This window comes from Stegodyphus dumicola, chromosome 2, assembly GCF_044657685.1.
Source record: "Stegodyphus dumicola isolate Sdum_Otavi_A_Nest chromosome 2, ASM4465768v1".
NCBI classification, from domain to species: Eukaryota; Metazoa; Arthropoda; class Arachnida; order Araneae; family Eresidae; genus Stegodyphus; species Stegodyphus dumicola.
In genome coordinates, this window is record NC_140769.1 from 231,404,077 (window position 1) to 231,424,093 (window position 20,017).

The 20,017-nt window shown below is 34.2% G+C and overlaps 1 protein-coding gene across 2 annotated transcripts; it reads left to right on the forward strand.

Annotated features, from left to right (window-relative positions):
• The first annotated feature begins 663 nt into the window (after positions 1 to 663).
• On the forward strand, positions 664 to 19,989 carry LOC118187924 (sulfotransferase 1B1-like). 2 transcript variants are annotated; one of them, XM_035358220.2, is made up of 2 exons: positions 664 to 791; positions 17,938 to 19,989. In XM_035358220.2, the coding sequence occupies exon 2, from the start codon at positions 17,949 to 17,951 to the stop codon at positions 18,819 to 18,821; it is 873 nt and encodes a 290-aa protein (XP_035214111.1). In that variant the 5' UTR covers positions 664 to 791; positions 17,938 to 17,948; the 3' UTR covers positions 18,822 to 19,989. The 2 variants fall into 2 exon arrangements, with proteins under 2 accessions (XP_035214111.1, XP_035214110.1); XM_035358219.2 differs by lacking the exon at positions 664 to 791 and adding an exon at positions 811 to 936.
• Positions 19,990 to 20,017: the final 28 nt, after the last annotated feature.

Consider the following 20,017-nt stretch of genomic DNA (forward strand, 5'->3'; position numbering starts at 1 on the left):
GAACAACTGCATTGGCTGAAGCTGCGGTTTTTGAAGATGAGTAATGGGGTTTTAAAACATTTAACATAAATTACTTTGCTTTGATGTATAATTTCTTTAAAGCTAGTTCTGATATATAGGCAGAGTAATATTTAGTTTATTGGTATATTCTGAATTACTAACAGTTTCAAATGAATATTCATTACAAATTTATATGTATAAAACAAAATAAGGAACTGCGTATACCCCATTTCTTTTCAGATAACATTAATTACATGTAACCATTTAGGGGTTGCAATTAAAGATCAAGTTTTTCTTACTAGCAGTCTGCTTACTCAAGAGATTAAATAAACTAGTAAGAACTTGAATTTTTATTTGCATCAAAATACTGCCAGCCTTATTTTTACCGCACTGATGCATTTCTACTTATAGCACCGTAAATCAAGCCGATCAATTATGAATGTAAAACAAGAAAATACGGTTGCCTGATCCAAAAATATATTTTTAAAATTATCTCATGGTAATATAAAACTATCCCAACTGAAATGATATAAAACATTCATTATCATACTTTTAATATAATAAATATTTATACCCATTCCTGGAATGTGATCACTATTTATGCAGCACCACTGCATTGTTATTACAGAAGAAATGCTATCATTTTCCTGACCCGAAGAATGACATGGCTAAGGCTCAACCAAGGCCATCTTGAAGAAATCATCTTGGTCTTTTATCAAGATGGCCTTGGGTCTGCTGAGACAAGCTGAGTATTATCTGGTAATAAAAGCTGCTTTGCTCCAAGAAGAACGGTAAGTCCTTTATAATGAATTTTTATTCGCTCAAGGAGAGACGATTTCGTATTTTTAATACATTTTCCCTTATTCCAGTTCAATTTTAAACCAGTCTGTATCTAAGTTATTTCACAAATTCATTGAATTACGTTACTATGAAGCGGTGAGTTATTTTATAGCTTATTTAGTAAAGACTTTGAATAATAAGTAGATGTAGATAACCTTTCACAGATCTTATCAGCTAACCTCACAAATAAGCGCTTGCATACCTTTTATATCTTTCAAGATATCATGCAAAACAATAAGATTTATAAAGCACTGAATAACAATATTTTATCATTGCTTTGAATCCGTTACGCTAAATAACGGGAAACTAGAAAATATTTCCAAAGCTTTTGAAGTCTCTGAATTTTTTTTTAAACATCGTTGTCATCCTTCAATATTTGCAAATTACTTCTGTAAAATTAGCAGAAGGTAATTTTTCATTTATTTTTCTTTCTTATATTTTTTAAGCTAAATTTCACAAATGAATATTACGAAAGTTTTTTTTTAAGTTATATAGTGGACTCGCTCTTTTTATGAATCTCCAGTCTACGAGTTATAGCAATAATCCTGAACAGTTTATAATTTTCTTAAAGCTATTCTCATTTTGAGATTCTGATTTTACGAACTTTTTCTAGCGATCGTGCCAGTTTAGAAAAATCGAGAGTCCACTATATAAAAAATTCAAAATTTTCACTTTAAACTATAGAAGACTCACAAATAATAAATAGTAGCTCAGAAATTGAATACTGAACAGTTGTATTTAAATACAAACCTTTTTTTTTTTTTTTCCTGATGAAAAGAAGGTTCATAATTTTTAGTTTCGGTTTTATTTTCAAGTTCTAGATTCTAAGCAGTTTTTGACTTAAACCTTTCACTCTTCTGGGACAACGAATGATGTATCGAATTAGGTAACCAAATAACTTCGGATCATTCGGGGTATTCCAACTTCAAGTGTTTCAGCGAAATATCTTCGACTTAAAATATAATCGTTATTCTACTCAGTTGCTTCATTCACAACTATTTCAAAATCATTACGGTAGTTTCTCTCTTTTCTTTATTAATTAACTTAACATCGATACTTTTTAAAGAAAAGTTATTTAGCCTTCACACGTTATATGTGTACTGTTCTTACATGTGCTATTATTAAATTCTTTAACGGCTACATACGCAGAGTTATTATAGCTTTTCAACAAGCTACCGTATAACAACTACTAAACCTTCAACACAGAAACAAGATTAAAATTGAATTAAAATTTATTACTCAGTCCTGGCTTTGCAATTGAAATTTTAACTGAAACTAAAACTGATGATTTTCCTTATTCAAAATGTTTTACCATAAGGCTTTTTAATTAAGTATCTAAGCTATGAATGATTTGAAAACAAGTTTCGAAGCTCAAAACTACCCATCTGGTGGATTATTTTGCATCTAAACTGATAAAGTACTTACCAAAGGCACAGCAACTAAGTTTTAGTCCATGGATGGCCAAGCTGCAGCTCTCGAGGGTCTGGCATCTTAAATGAGACTTACTTGCAACAAATAGTAGTTAAACTTACAAACAAAAAATAGTAGTTAAACAAAATATAATAGCATTTTGAAATAGATATCATGCAATGATACATTTCTATATTAATTATTAATTTAATTTCTTAAATTATTGTAAGCCAAAAGGGGCATTAGTACCGAATGCTATGTTAGTCTCGAAGCGGCATTTTGCGTTAAATCACTATAAACGGCTACATTACTTTTCAAATTATTGCCACCAAATATTATTGCCCTGTATTACATTTAGTAAAGTATCTTGAATATATAAACGTTTTTTGCACTCAGAAAAAACAACAGTACCTAGAGCCATAAAATTTTGAATAATGTAATCCTCCACCCGAACCTAAAAGCATCTAAAAACTCGAATTTTGAATTTTGTATTTTATATTTCGTATTTTGAAAAACTCTAATAAATTTTTAACAAACTCAACGATTTGAAAGAGACCAGTGGCAACACTTTACGGATTAAAATATTGTTATCTCCAGCATGCGAGACTGTCTATCGAAAATTCGAAAGATATGCTGTTTTTAAATATTTTGTGATTTTGCTGTTGAAACGAATTTTATGTGGCGTAAGCGCCAAGAACGTGATATTTAATAAATAAGATAAAGGTGCAAAACGTTAATAATAAAAATGACAAAAATTTTTTTGTAATTTCATCTTAATAAGGAAACTGAATTTTGATATGATGAGCTGGAAAATGTCTGGAAAAAATGTATGCCAACACTTAATGCTAAATAAGGAATTCTAAACATATACTGCTTTTAAAATTTTCGTAGTTTTACAGCTGAATTGTATATGGCGTAAGTGCGCAGAAAATGATACTTAATAATAAAGCTAAAAAGACAAAAAAAGTGCTAGTGAGGATAACAGCAGACTGGTAGACTCACTACAAGCTCAGCGAGAGCATAAAAAAACCTTAATAAACTGTTTTGGGTGATGGTTAAGATTTGAAACCTTTCATATTTTTCTTTTCGTTTTTTATTACGTGTATAATACTTTAACCGTTTTCAAACTGTGCATCGCGCTGTTACTGTCAGAGTAACCAAAAAAAAAAAAAAAAAAAAAAAAAAAAAAAAAAAAATTGCAAAAAAATTCCATTTCTGCTAGTTACTATCATTGTCATATTTCTTTTAGAGCAGATAATGGTCACCAGGGCAGCATGAAACTTACAAATTTCGAAGGTAAATTAAAAGTAATCTTTTCTTGGGTTAACTTTATTTCAGGCAGTTTCTACTTATATTTTTCTGTGTAACCGCGTCTCTTCACAACAAGAGTAACGACCCAATGTCTTGGATGATTGCAATTCCTTGTAGCGTAGTACTATTATTCACTCCTTGAATAGCTCGAAAAATTGCTAAAGAAACCTCTTTCAAGAAGAAAATATAGCGCTTTTAAAGCAGTTTCGGAAGAAATTTGGAAATGTGAGGGATTTTATGGTTGGTGACGTAAACCTTCTTGCTCTACTTGACTTCCGGAGTAATGGCGTTAAACACCACGGTGCCTGCGCCAAATGAGTTACACCTTCTGGAACTTAAATTAAAAGCTGCTAATTAAATTAAGGGCGTAACTTATGAGAGAAAGATATAATAACATATTTTTCGTAAATTAATTAGTATGCTCAGACAATATTTTATAATTCAAAGTAAAAAAAAATATCATTTGAAATTAAAGAACAATGAATAAAAATAAAAATCTCAAAGCTTCCAGATTTTACGTTGCGCTCAGGGACATTTTTTAACGTTTCGTGTGTTATCTTTATTTATTAAATATCACGTTCATCGCACTTAAACCATAAAATTTAGTTCAACAGCAATATCGCAAAATAATTTTAAAATGAGCATATCTTTAGAATTTCCAATACACAGTCTCGCGCCTGGAGATAATTTTTTTTTTTCCCGTACAGTGTTCTATTGCTCGCTTTCAAATCTTGAGTTCAAAATCTCATAAATGCTTTACAAAATATAAAATAGATAATAAAACAAATTCGAAATTCCAAATTTGGGTTTCTAGATGCCTATATTCGGACGAAGATTATGTTATTCAAAATTTGATGGCTCTAGGTAACTTTTTTTTATCACACTGCGAGAAACATACATACGTTTATGCAGATTCTTCATTATTTAACTTCTTTAAATATAACATAGAGCGATAATATTTGGTGGCAACAGTGTGAAAAGTGAATCAACGCAGGAATCGACACAACATGCCAAAACGAAATTAATAGCCCTTCTGAGCTAATGCTCCTTTGGGATAAAGGGCAAGAGAAAATGAGGAAGATTTTGCAGAATTTATCGGTTACTGAGAAGTTACGGTTACTACATAAATACAAGCATTTGGATAATGGCCGCTTTGAAGCAAAATGATACGATATGGTCACAGAGTCAGCACAGAATTCACTGTAATAAAACTCAACATTTACAACAGGCCAACCAGCGGCCGAGCGGTAAAGTCGCTGAACACTGGTAGTTGCGTTCGAGGTTCGAATCCCGCGAACGGGTTGGCTGCATGGGTGTTTTCGTGGTTTTTTTCTCATGTGTAACGTATATACGAGCCAGTTTCCCGTAGAAAGTCATCCACGAAGGCATCCCTCCCCTTAGGCAGATAGTCCTAGTGTGCTTTGCCATAATTAAATAAACTGAACCAAAACCAACATTCACAACATGTTTTATGTTAAAGTATTGCGAAAAAATTTTTTGTTGACACTGATCACTCGTATATAGAATTAATAACGGTTTCTGCTTTGACGACGATAAATGTCATATCGTGCTCCTTCCGTTTATGCAATTAACGTAGGCATTGTTTTTCTATTGTCTTTAGAATTTTCATTTCATACACAGGTATGTTTCCCTGCCAGAACCTCTAAGTATAATAATCAGCACAGATTAATTATTTTCTATATTTATTCCTTTACTAGTGGAAGTACCCGATGCCAGTTAAGTTAGATTGAGAGTAATGTATCTAACAACAGAGAGAACTGTACCGCTGTAATCCTTCTCTATTAACGATGTAAAAAATACGATTCATAGTCATATACATTTTTCAGTCTGATGCGATATGGAACCCACACAAAAAAATTCCAGAGAAAAATAAACTGATTCCCTCTCATTATCAGCAACATGGCACGCAGTTTTTTAACGATTTTCGTCTTTCTAATGAAATGGTCGCAAAAGCTGTAGTTCCATTCAATATTTCACCCATATTCAATTTTAGGCGATTAATTGTGGAAAACATTGATCCTAATTGGTCAGAAATCAATAATTTCTGCAAACAGACCAATACACAAACAGACATTCTTCTTTATATAAGAGTGTAGTTGCAATTAAAGTTCCACATTGAAATGGTCATAAAAGGAAAACGACTGACCAAATGTTATCAAACTTGGTAATCGTGTAAAGGGAATGGGAAATTATTTTCTGCGAAAAAAAAAGAAAAAGTTCAAAAACTCATCACCAGGGCTGAAATGGCGCTGTATGCAACGAAACGAAATAAGGGTCGGAAATATAATAATAATTGTTAAACGAAATAAGGGTCGGAGTCTAACTTAACCTTTTGTTACACGGGTTTAACATGTTGTATACTCTTAAGAAACATTGATCTAAACAAAATTACCATTTAAAAGCGTTAAAGGCGATAAAAGTCGAGTGCGCCATCCGCCATCCGTGTAACGTAGAAATCCATCCGTGAAAACCACAAATTAGCAATTAGAAAATGTGAGATCGCAAATCACTTGCAAAAGTATGCGCCAAATAAGCCATATAAACCAAAAGTTTGGTTTATTTGGTTTATGTGATGAATCTTGCTTCAAAAAATTTTTATTGGTAAGTCAGTCAAATCACCTATTTCTTTTGTACAAAATAATTTGAACAAGTCAAAATGTACTACTCAGTAACATATTTCATACGTGGAGGAAAATGACATTAATGTTATACTGACCCAGGAGTTGTACTTTTATAAAGGTATTCTCTCTGGCTTTCCAATTAAGTATAAAGTCTAGTATGATCCTACAGCAGAAGCTGTTAAGTCTGCTGTTATTATTCATAATTGGACTCTTTTTTTGTACTTAAATCACACAGCTTGCTGTTTGAATATAAACATTAATACTGAATATAAACAATCGTCAAACAACAAACAAACAAATGATGGATATGAACATTAATGCTTCTGATTTCACTATTTGTTCTGCACATTCTGAGAGCCAAACTAACAATGATGTACACTTATATTTTAACGATTAAGAACTTTTTATGTGGTATGAATTCGAATATCAAATTAGATATTTCGCATAGTCGTATTACGGGATGGTAGAGAAACAAAGCTTAGCGATTTCCTTTGTGGGAATCATTTGTTTCCAATTAATGAAAATCGCGTACCTACTTTCAGTTCCCGCTAGCTCGAGTTATATTGACTTTCTACTTTCTAACGTGGGATTGCAGCCATTCGTTCAAGGTTGAGATATCTCTGAGGAAGATTTTCTGTCTGATCATCAAATGATTATTTTTACGCTTTCTTTAGGTCTTCCAAATATTCCTATTCGAGTACTTTTAATTTAAAAAGAGCGAACTGGTTCTAATTTATAAAATTTTGTAAAAGAGAACCGCGTGATTTGAATATCCTACTTAATAGTTGCTCGGATTGGATTGCACTAGAACTTGCTCTAAATAGTCTTTCTACCGTAATTTTTAATTGTGCTTCATTATCGCTTCCGATGAAGGAAAATATGAAGAATGGTGTTCCTTATTGGTCTAAGGAAACTGACTGTTATAGAAAGCATGTAACTACTGCTAGACGTAGATTCCATAGAGAAAGAAATAGTATTCTTAAAGATATATATATGTAATTAAATAGTTTGGGTTAACTATCGTGTAACAATTATAAGGTTAAAGTAGCTAAAGACAAGCTTCATTCGTGGAAAACGTTTCTCTCAACTATTAATGTACACAATGTCTGGATATACATGTGTGTGTGTGTGTGTATGTATGGTGTTAAGACAAAATTTTGCGAAAAGGATTGAGACCTCAGGGATTAAACTCCCGGATGGCAGTGTTACTTCCTCATTGAGTGATACAGTTTCTGACATCATGCCAAACAGTTTTCAAAGAAATAATGTGTGTGATAAGAATTCTCACAGAATTATCCATACGGAGGGGCTATATACTTCATTTATTGACTGTCAGTTCTCTACTTCAGAAGTTAACAGTGTTACTAGAAACCTCAAGAAGAGCAAATCACCTAACGAAACTATACAACTATACGATACAGCACTTTCATGCAGTAGGTAACCACTTTTTTCCCCAGACTTTTCAACCTTTATTTATCATTAGCAGACTTTCAAACACAATTGAAGAGAGCTGGGGTTGTTTTGAACCCTAAAGCTGTAGATGCAAGAGCTGCTCATCTTCACAACATTAGATGAATTAGTCCATTACCTCTTTCAACAAAGCATATTGAAACTCTCTTCGTTAATAGAATAAATTGATATTTGAGGCAGAAGTCTTTGTGTAGTGATCCTCAGTTCGGGTTTATTCCTTGGAAGTGTACTGAAAATAGCCTGTTCTTCTTCGTCTTACTAATATCGTACAATATGGAAAGCAAACGAAGTTTACACCAGTTCTTATTTTCCAGATATAAAAGTTGCTTTCGATAATGCTTGGTTGCCATCTATTTAAAAAAAAATAAAATATACTGGTATACCACATATCTACAACTTGCTTGAAAGCTTCTTAAACAGGAGGACGGCTGAGTTTCTGCTTGGATCCGAAAGTAAGGTTTATTCTCTGGAAACAGACTGTCCTCAAGGCTCTGTGTTCGGTCTTACTCTTTCGAATATGAAAATAAACGATGATCTTTTAAGTCACCTCGACGATTGTTTAAAAACTGCATTTACACACGATTTACTTTTGATTTCCCAAGGAAAGCTTTTGACTAATATCCTTTTGAGAACACAATCATTGCTGGATTTTTTCCTGCAGTTGGGCAGTTTTTCATAAACTCACTTTCAATCCTTCAAAAAGTAAAGGTCTGGTTCTTTCCAGAAATTTTGATGTACAAATTATTGCTCATTAGATACACCATGATTCATTCGCCTTTGGAATTTGAAGAAAATGTTAAGCATCATAGTGTAATACTTGAGCGAAAATTAACGTGGAAAATGCACATCGAAATCCTTTCTATTAAATATGAAAAAAATATTAATGGTTTACACCGAACTGCCAAAAATACTTTTGGAATATACTATGAAGCCCCAAAACTGATGTATAAGTAGTGTATTGTGACTTTTATTTCATTTCATTTATTACTTTATTAATCGGTTCTCGAGCTTGGGGACATGTTCTTGAAAAAATCAATAAAAGAAATCTGAGAACGACTCAACGGAGAATTTTTCTTCGTATTATTAGTGATTATAGAACACTAAGTCATGAAACTACATTTGTTATTGCCAGAGTAGTAGCTAGGGTTTTGAGCGCCCAGGAACAAGTGAAGATTTCGCGCACGCTACTGCTTGCTAAGGATGGAAAACATTTAATTCTAAAATGTCGTAACATCAGTTTGGCGCCCCTTGGATTCTGCGCCCGGGGACAGATGCCCCCCTTGCCCCCTCTAGCTACGCCCCTGGTTATTGCAGAAGCTCCGCTTATTGATTTCGAAACTGAATATAGGGATATTATTTTCGAGGTATTGGCAATTGATACTTTGGAAGACTGTATAGATGAAAACGTACCCTTCCCGATATTCCTCATGCAGCTACTTTAGAGACCACAAATTTCTGCAGTTATAAAGTGACAACTGAAAAGTGTTTTCTTTACGGATGGCAATAAAATGAAAAATAAGTTTGGTTTAGCATTCATTCTTTTTGAAGACCAATCTGAGGTTTGCTATTTTAAGCACCGTATTCGAAATGAATGCACAGTTTTTCAAGCAGAACATCTCTGTATTTATCTTGCCGTCAAATGGATCAAGGATAATGAGACAGTATCCTCAAGGTACCTTATAGGTTCTGATTCTCTTTCTTCTCTTCATCTTTTGAACAGTATTAGCAGTACTGAAAACTAGTAATCGAACCTTTGTTAGCTGTTAGTTGGCTTAGAAACTGGGGAATTGATATCAATTTTGCCTATGTGCGTGGTCGTCATGGAATCTATGGAAATGAAAAAGCTGATTTCTTAGTTAAAGAAGCTTTAAATTTACCCATCGAAATCGATATTAGCATTCCAAAGAGTTATTGGAAGTCCCTTTATTATAAAAAGCGTTTATTTAAGTATAATGAAGAATATATTTCATCTTGTAATGCTAGGTATATCAGAAAGTTCTTATCATAGATTACTGTTTACCATAGTTTTTCTTAGTTATTAATTTTAAAGTACCTCGATTTTATCTGGTCATGGTAAATTTGCAAGTTCTCTATTTTGTTTCCATCTAAGAGTAAGTAACGTATGCGAGTTTTCGAAAAAGATATCTCAAGATGTTGAACATTTAAATTTTTTTGTCCTGCCTTTGATGGTCCTAGATTATGCTTGCAAAACGATTTAAAAAAAAAAAAAACGCTTGGCGTGAAATTACCTGTTTTTGTGAATTCTAGACTGCTGTTCTATTTCTTGTTCGTTTTATTTATGCATGTAATATTTAATGTTTCCATTAATTTACTTTTGTAAACCACATGTTGCACATTTGTGGTGCAGTGGCATTTATATGAGAGATTGCACGTGTTCAAAACTTTAATTTTTTTTTTTAAACGATGTAACTATGAGTTTGTGACTCTTGAAAATCCAGCTGCAGCTCCCAAACATTCATTGATTTGACCATAAGATCAAATGAAATACCACAGCATAAAAATTCCCTTTGCTCCGTAAATAGACGTGTGGCTTACTTTAAAGTTGAGATTTCATGAGTGGAAGAGGACGAAAATATCTTTTAGCTGCTCTTGGTGATAAGGAAAATAAAAAAAAATCAAGGTGATGTCTAGTTTCGGAATGAGGTGAAAATGCGGTGGAGAGAAAAACAGCTTGCACTCTCTAGTACTAAGGCGAAGGGTGATGAAATTAAAGAGTAATGACGTTAGCTGGATAATTGTATTTTTTATACGTGCGTGGTGCATGTTACTGAATACTGATAATGGAGTTTGCATAGTGTTTGATTGAGAGGTAGAATTTAATAGCGCTGTTGCGAATACACGTGTTGCTGCATTTAATTTTCATATCTTTATGGATAACTGTGTTTTAATATACCAAGGTCCTTTAATGAACTGTCGAGTGTTTTATTTCTGTAGTGCTTGAATTTTGAGAAGATGTAGTTTAGCCAAACGACACCAAATATCACAGGCATTGAGAAGTGCAGGTATAAGGATTTGTTTGCAGACGATGAGTTTATTCTTGAGGCTGAGTTCGTTGTTCCATCCTAGAGAGAGGTCCCATAGTGCTATTATGTAGATTTGTGGGTTACTTCTTTAAAATGTTCTTTGAATGTAAGTTTCTTACCTAAGGTAATTCCAAGATAAGTAGAACATTTTCCAAGATGATTGTTTCTTCGAAGAGGTGCCTTTTCTGCAGTCCTACTTGTGTTATCCTTTACGAATATAACTGCTTTGGATTTTTGATATTTACTGCAATCTTGGATGTGATCTAGATAATTTTGAAATTTCCGTTGTGAAGCTTTAATGTTAACTGTTTGAGTGAGGATGGCAATGTCATCGACGAAGGACGAGTTGAAGCTTAGGATCATGCGGGGTGTCATGTGTTTAAATGTTAAAAAATGCGGAAATCAGCACATTGCCTTGTGGACTTACGAGAATATTACGGGAAGATTCGAAAGCAGATCACATTCGTACCTGTAATTTCCTGTTGCTGAAGAAGGGAGCAATGAAGTGGATGGTATAGTCTGCAGGCTTTAAGTTGAATTTGAAGAGTAAGCCGTTGCGACATACCAATCAAAAGCCTTGACGATATCTAAGAAAACAGCTCCCGTAAGGAATGAATGGTTGAAATCTTTTGTTACTGTGCTGATAATAGAGCAGATGACTTGTGGTGCTATATGGTTGGATCCAAAGCCGAGTTGTTCCATTGACATGATAGGATGGTAATTTTGAGGAAATGAATGTTTCTTATTCGGTTAGGAACAGCGACAATGATGGGGAATTCCTATTCTTCAGGAAATGGCCAAACTGACGATCAGGATTGATAATTTTTGATAATATTAACTTGGGTCGGACTGATGATCGAAGGGCAGCTTCTAAGTTCGAGCTGATACTCAGAATAGAGCTAAAGGAGATTCTCAGTTTTTTTGTCTATAAGCTCCGAGGTTCATTTTAACTTTATTTTGAAGACGATTGTATCTAGTTTTCATCAGAAGATCCCGTGTGCATTGCCAGATCTTCCTTGCTTGATTTTTCACTTGATGAGATTTTTTAAAAATGAGATGGGATTCTTCTGGATGTCTTGTTAATTTTGACATATTTTATATTGCTCTGGATAGTTGAGATGATGTGATCAGTAAGTTGTCTTACTATAAAATCGATATCCATGATGTTATTAATTTTAGGATTTCTAGGGATTGCGGCGTTGAGAAATTTTGTCCAGTTAGTGCTGGGTTGGAACTTAGGCTGTCCGCTAAAGCTTCACAGAAAGTGGCGGATAAGAATACAAGATGTTGTTGGTAATGAAGAAATCTTGTACTGGTACTATAGATTGAGTACCAAGTTGAGTTGCCAGGAGTTATGATATTGTAGCTATTATTTCGAGTGAAGTTGAAAAGTGCATTTCGGACGATATTATTCGAGTAAGAATGTTTATCATTCAAGTCACCTTCTATATCAGTACTAGGATTTAGCTGAAGGTGGAAAGTTCTTTGAAACCTACAGTGCTTTTGAGTGCAGTGGCGTAGCTAGGGTGGGGCAAGGGGGGACATGTGTCTCCGGGCGCAGCATCCAAAAGGCGCCAAATTGATGTGATGAAATTGCAGAATGAAATGTTTTCCGTTCTTGGTGCACAGAAAGGGGCGAAAAATCTTCAGTTGTCCCCAGGCGCTGAAAACCCTAGCTACGCCTCTGGCTTAGTGGCATGTAAATTTTGGCAAAAGGGATGTTTCTCTTCTCGTGAAAAACAGTCATAATGATGCTTTCAAATGAATTGCTGTGTATGTTATTATAATAGTGTTTAATGGACCTTTTCACGTACGTGAGAATTCTGTAAGCCTGGTAGTAGTTTGGAAGGAACACATTTAATTGAGTTTCTTAGGTAAATACACTCTGTTGCAAAAAATTATATACACCTAGAAAAAGACTGAGCCACAGCTACGAAACGCAGCACGCAAATGTAGTTTGGCGAACTGTGTGAAGGCTTAAACTAGCAACACCAATCAGCATTGTGGAGCGATACAACGCGCGTCTGAAGTGCGTAGCTGGTAGAATGTAAAAGAGGAGGTGTGACAAGTGACCAGCATTTACAACCGCGCTCACGCCTTGGGTATATGACAATGTAATGAAAAATGCCTTTGAGATGTACTCGACAGCATTACGAACAGTAACGGAACAGACTTTGAAAGGGATCGCATCCATAGAGCTAAAAGAGGCCGGTTGGTCGAACAGGTGGATCTCTGGGATATTGGTCGAAGCGATATGGTCGTTGTCCATTGTTGAAACCAGTGGCTCAGCGAAGGCATAGTCAGCCGCCGCAGTGGCTCGGGACGTTCCCGGGCCTACAATGCGCGAGATGATAGCGCATTTGAAAGAACCACGTCCGCACCAAAAATTACGCTATTATCGATTCAACAATATTTGCCTACTCACAGGGATCCCAGGATTTTTAGGGATACAATTCGCAAAAGACTAGGTTACGCTGGGATCAGATTTTAACGTCCATTAAGATATTTTCCATTGACACTCCACCATAAGCAGTGCAGTGTCGTCTTGCATGGTGCCTCTCTCGCTCAAGCTAGACCGTATTGGATTGGAGAATTGTGACCTTCAGCGACGAATCGCGTTTTTCTCTCAATGCTGATGATCGCCAAATACGGGCCTGGAGAAGAAGAGGTGAGCGGTCCAATGTACCATTTGTTACCGATCGACACAGGGTATCAGTCTGGGGAGCGATCAGCTGAGATAGCCATTCAACATTAGTCGTGCTGCGAGGTACTCTTGACTGCTCGCAGGTACGTTGACAACAATTGGCAGCCGATCGAATTTGGCACGTTTTTAGGACGTGTGTCTGGTTTGAATCCTATCAAAAGTTCGTTCATTTTCGTTTGAAATTTTTCTTCCAAGCCTTTTGCGATTTTTGATATCGTATTCTCCAGGGCGGAAGTATAATTCTGTACTGAGTTCATGGATAAGACTTTGATATGTTGTTGACAGTCCTGCTTGATGAAATAAGATCCGTAATTCGTTTGAGATATCACTGAGTAGCAGCTTTCTTTCTGTAGAATTTGATATAGTACTGAGGTGACACGTCTATTGTTTCCTCACTTAAGTTCTCAAAACTAAATTGTTTCCCATTATCTTGGACAGCTTAAGGTTTGTATTTGTTTCTCTCGCAGTATCAACCCGCGGAAAAGTGAAATTCAAGTTGTTTGTGTCAATAGCTTTGCCATGTCCAAAAGAGCCAGCCATCAGTCCGATTCAATCGTCAACGAAGGTGGAATAAACTATAACACCCCACTAAAGTTAGCTCCCAGCCGAGAGAACTTTCTGCGAATCTGACTATAGGATAAGAATAAAAAAAAAAAAAAAATCTACCATAAGGATCTTATCGAAGATGTTTGACCACCTCTGCTCTATTCTTTCATCAACAAAGCAAAAACTATTTCTCAATAAGACACAGCAGCGTTCCAATAACCTTACGGTTAAGATCATACTACTAATTTTAAACTATGCAGTAAGACATTAAATTATAAAACGTTCTGCTCTGAACAAATATTATGACAGGAACCAAAAAAGATAGGATAAGATTTAACTTTTTAAGTGTTAGGAAAGGTTAAAATAAATCCTCATGTTGTTTCTTCAGGATCAATTCCTAGATAAAAGCTTTAAGGCAAAAAAGAAAAAGAAATATTCCAAATTAGATAGGGTGGGGAAGAAAGAAAGGAAAGAAAAGAAACACTCTTTTTAAAACCTCCCCCTCTCCTTTGTCAAGGCAGTATTAAAATATTATAACTATTCAACTAGTTCCTTTATTAAAATGTGATTTAAGTCATTGGGCTTCTCTAAAATTGTTCCGAGCTATTCCAAAATTATTTACCAATACAGTCGGCTGCAACAAACACATCTGAACTGCAATTATTTTCATCGTATTCATCAACATTTATCGTTCAAATTAAAGTGCAGCTTTTGTTACTGAGTTGTAAACAAAAGTTACTTTTGCAACTTTGTTTTGTTTATGAGGAAAGAGAGTATCTTTACTAGTCTGAGTTATGATCTCCTCTTTTTAAATAAAATTTTTCCACTACAGGGAAATTTAGAAACACATTACCAATGAACTAATAAAGAAATAAAATCGTTATCTTTACTATTAAATAATGAAGAATCTGCACGTATGTATGTCGGCATGTTCTTTACATTGTGGAAAAACGACAGCAACCAGAGTCACCAAATTTTGAATACTCATACTTCTCCACCTAAAGATGTGAACCTCGAAGCCCGAATTTAAATTTTTTCCCTTATTTCATATTTGTATAAATTTAATGAATTTTTGATTACCAAACTTAGGGATTTGAAAGCAAGCAGTCGGATATCTGTTCGGGGGGGGGACTACTACTTTCTTTGGAGGGAGAGAAAGCAGGTATAATTTCTCGAATTTTTTTTTATCTTTTACTTAAATGTACTATATAGATTATGAAACTGAGATTGAATTTATTTTGTCAGATAATTGATAATTTATAACATACCTTCATAGCTCAGTCTTATGGGAATTGGCAGTACATACGAGCTCTGTTCATATGCAGTTAGAAATATCCTTCAGACGTCTCAGAATTATTTTGTTCCTATAAACCTTTGCAAGCGATCGACATCCTTTAGATTTGGGAATAGTTTGATCATTTGAAATGAAGTATTTAAAAAAAAAAAAAGCTTTTTGAAAGCTTTCAGATTCTACTAATTACGCCCAAAGAGGCGTTTTCGGTGTTACCTTTATTTATTGAAAATCATGTTCTTCGCACTTAATAAAATTCAATTCAAAAGCAATATCCCAAAATAATTTTTAAAATGAACATATCTTCAGAATTTCCGATACACAGTCTTGCGGGCTGGAGTTTTTTTTTTTTTTTTTTTTTTTTGTACAGTATTGCCATTGCGTGATTTGAAATCGTTGAGTTTCTTAATCAAAAATTCGTTAAAGCGTTACAAAATATGCAATCGATTACAAAATAAATATTCCAAATTCGGGCTTCCAGATGCCCATTTTCGGTGGAGGATTACGTTACTCAAAAATTAATGGCTCTACGTTCCGTTGTTTTATCCCAATGCGAGAAACATACATCCATTAATGCAGATTCTTCATTATTTAATTTCTTTAACTGCAACACAGGGCGATAATATTTGATGGCAACAGTTTGAAATGTGATACGGACATTTACAATGAATCGATGCAAAATGCCAAAACGAAATTAATAACCCTTCTGAGCTAACGTTCCTTTGGGCTAAAAACTATTAAATAAATGAGACAAAATTTCAAATTAACATTTAAATTCAAGGCCGCCCAGACGGTATAGTGGCTAGAGAAGCCTGACTGCGTTACTGAAAGGCCCGGCTTCGAATCCCGGAGAAGGCAGTGGATGTAAAAATTGTCTGTTCCTTCATAGGACACAAAGGTGGCCGACCTATTAGGTGCTTCCATAATAAAGAGGCCACCACATCTGGCCTTAGGAGTGGCCGATGCCGGCATAGCCAAATGCCCGCCATTAGGGGGGGATATTTAAACTCAATATTCTTAAAACAATGAGTTTTATGAGAGATTCATGGAATAAATTGACAGTAAATATTATTAAGAGTTAATTTTAAAAAGTTAAATTTTTATTGCAAAATTGATCAAATCCAAATACTTGCTGTCACAAACTCCCCTGAACAACATATTACCGAAGGGTGAAATGAAATTTCATACGCGTACCAATTTTTAGATTACATATTTGTTAAAGCTGATTAATTAACTTAATTAAGATACTGATTAATCAATTAAACTTAGCTGGTTAATCAATTAAGATAAAATAAGATGATGAAGAAAAAGTAGTGGATTCTATTATAAGAATAAGCGGGAAAGATAACAAACACAGTTGGTGCGTATTTTCTTCCAAGCACTTGCACAAAATTTTTTAATGAAATGTGACATACAAATGGAATATTAAATGCTTTCCAAAAAATTCGTACAGAAATTCGAAAAGCGAAATCTCCAGGCCAGATGTGTAATAAATGCAGAATCATATATTCTTCTATAAGACTTCTGACTTAAAAATAACCTACTGCTTAAAATAAAAAGGGGGAAAAACTGACAGCTTTCAGATTTTATATTGCGCCCAAATGGTCGTTTTTTTCATTTACACATACGTACACGTTTCAAGAGCTAAAAATATTTAAAAACACCATATCTTTAGAATTCCGGGTACACAATTCTAGTGCGCTGGAGATAAAAATGTTTTTTTCCATGCATCGTTGCCACTGCTCGCTTTGAAATCGCTGAGTTTGTTAATTAAAAATTCGTTAGTTTTACAATATATGAAATAGACTTTAAAACAAATTCGAGCTTCCAGGAGCCCTTATCCGGGTGGATTACTACGTTATTAAAAAAATTCACGGCTCTAGACACCATTGTGTTTTCACAATGCGAGAAACATGCATACATCATGCATATTCTTTAACTATAATACAAGGCGATAATATTTGGTGACAACAATTTAAATGTGAAACGGACATTTATAATGAACTGACGCAAAATGCCATTTCCAGCCATTTGGGCTAAAATTACCATCGTTATACTTCGTATATAGAATATCCCTTATTTGTAAAATAATGAAATGAAAATTCATAGTCTATTAAAGTATTCCGATTTCTCCCGTTAGAATCATGGAACTGACTGTGTTTGAAAAATATTGGAGTTAGGTTACAGGATTACTTGTTCCACCCACGATTTCATATGATTTCGGTGTTCTGTAGATGATGCTCAGTATGTTTTTTTCTTTAGTCCATCCTTAGAACCATGGACGAAGGAAAACAGGAGCCCCTAACCGGCTCTCTAGTTCAATGGCTTGACCAACTTCTAGCCAGTGGTCACCCAACTTATGGAGCTTCTGAGCTACTGTGCCATTTTTAAATCCTACTGTGAGCTACCAACCAGAAAAATTACCAATAATAATAATAAAATAAATAAATAAATAAATAAATAAAAAAAAAAAAAAAAACACCTTACATTTGTTTACTGCCTATAAACTTGCATTTCTAGTAAACATCAAATCAGTTTTAATTAAACTGTATATAACCAAAAGAAACTGATATTGAATTGCACTAAGAAGATATTAATGGTGATAATTAACAAGGCTGAAAACAACATTTATTAAGCTTTAAATTCAATTACATATTTTATATCGTTTTGTATTTTCAGATTGAAACAGCATGGCTCAAGAAACACCTATAGAATATCAAATTATCAGAGGCCTACCTTTTCCTACTGGACTGATGTGGAAAAAGGAAAATATAGAGCAGGCTTTAGATTACTGTCCTCGTGATGGTGATATTATAATTGCGTCATATCCGAAAACTGGAACGACATGGTTGCAATACACAGTTTTACAAATAATTTCAAAAGGAGAGCTGTTTCCAAGCATGCAAGAGCTTGATCGAGTTTGTCCTTTTATGGAAATTGCGGGCGTGGCTGCCGTGCAGTCTTTACAGGAACTAAGAAGTTATAAACACCATTTCCCATACAACATGGTAAAGAAGAACCCCAAGGCGAAGTATCTTTACATATATCGCAATCCGGAGGATACAGTGACATCTTACTTCCATTTTCTGAAAAATCGCGGCAGTTATAAATGTGACTTTCAAGATTTCTTTGAGAGATTCATCCGGGGTGAACAAGCTTATGGGTGTTATTTTGATCATGTATTATCTTATTTTGCAGCGAAGGAAGACAAAAATATCCTACTAGTTTCTTATGAAAAACTGCAAGCTAATAGAAAAGCAGGTATTTTAGAAATTGCAAAATTTCTTGGGGAGAATTATTACAAATCAATGATAGCAGACAATTCTGTTTTGGAGAAGGTTCTCGAAAAAACCAGTTTTGATTATATGAAAAACCACCTCCGAATGATATTACCAGCACAAGAGAATGACAGAGATAAACCACAAGAGATTACATTTTTCCGTAAAGGAGTCGTGGGCGATGGGAAAGATTTTCTCACAAATGAGCAAAAACAACGTTTAAGAGCACTTATGTTAAGCAAAGTGCAAGATCGTGATTTGCTGGCAGAATGGTCATCTCGATAAATCATTACATTAAATTACTAGAAACTCAGATGGAGTCAATCTTCCGATATTTAATTATTCTAAGACATGACTATTTCAAAATAGTCAATCTATTTGTAAGTATGACTGTAACTTCTTTTTTCTTTATTCACTGACTAAAAATAGCAGGTTCGGTTTTACAGTTCCTCGATCTTCAGACATTAGTAAAAAAACTCAGGCAATAAGTTTATCTAATTTGCATGCAATTGAAAAATGACATTCTCTGTTCTAAGTAATTAAAATCAACAGACAAGGGAAATTTTTATTCTCGTCAAAAAAACTAAAGCAAGCAAAAAATCGAATTCATTTAAGCAAACACAAATCTAGCAATAAATATCAATCACGTGGATTAAACGGAAGAATACAAAAACGCTTCCAAATTTTGTCTAATATTCAATAGATCTGTTAATAACTATACGCAAATATTATAAGTGGTGAATATTAAGTTGTGGCATATTCTTGCTAAATTATTCTGAATAGCTAAATAATGTAATGTATCAGAAGATCTGGAACTGGATGAAAATCCTTATTAGCTAAGAAAGAAAGAACATACTAATGCCAAACATATCTAAAATTCTAGATAATCAAATTAATTTTTCAAGTGTTGAATTTTAATAAGAATATCAGTAAGAAGTGATCATCATATAGCAAACTTCCACAAAAACAAACTTTTCTGAGCAGAAACTGTTGTTGATTTTGTAATAAAATTTTCAATATAAATAATTAAATCTGGATTGAAAGCTTCTCAGCTCATTAATGGATAAGTCTTATATATGATAATAAATGTTCAAATACTATGAAGATATTTAAATATTTTATTAGTTATTGATCTTCTGCTTTATAATGTTCTTGGTCTCTTTTTATTACATATTTTCACAACACTAAAAAAATAATAATGTAAATGCACCCAAACAGAGAGGTGGTTAGTGATTCTGCCATACCGAAGAGCCTGGGTTCGAATCCCGGAAAAGCTATGGATGCAATTTGTCCACCCTTCATAGGAGGCAATGTGGTTCACCTATTAGATGTCTCCATGATAAAGAGACCACCGTTTCCAGCATTAGTATCACCCAATGCCTCTAAATAACTGCAGCCTGCTATTGGAAATAATACTGCAAATAATCACAAATTTAAAAGCAGGAAAGTGTAAGTGATCATCAGTTATTTGAACCACAACA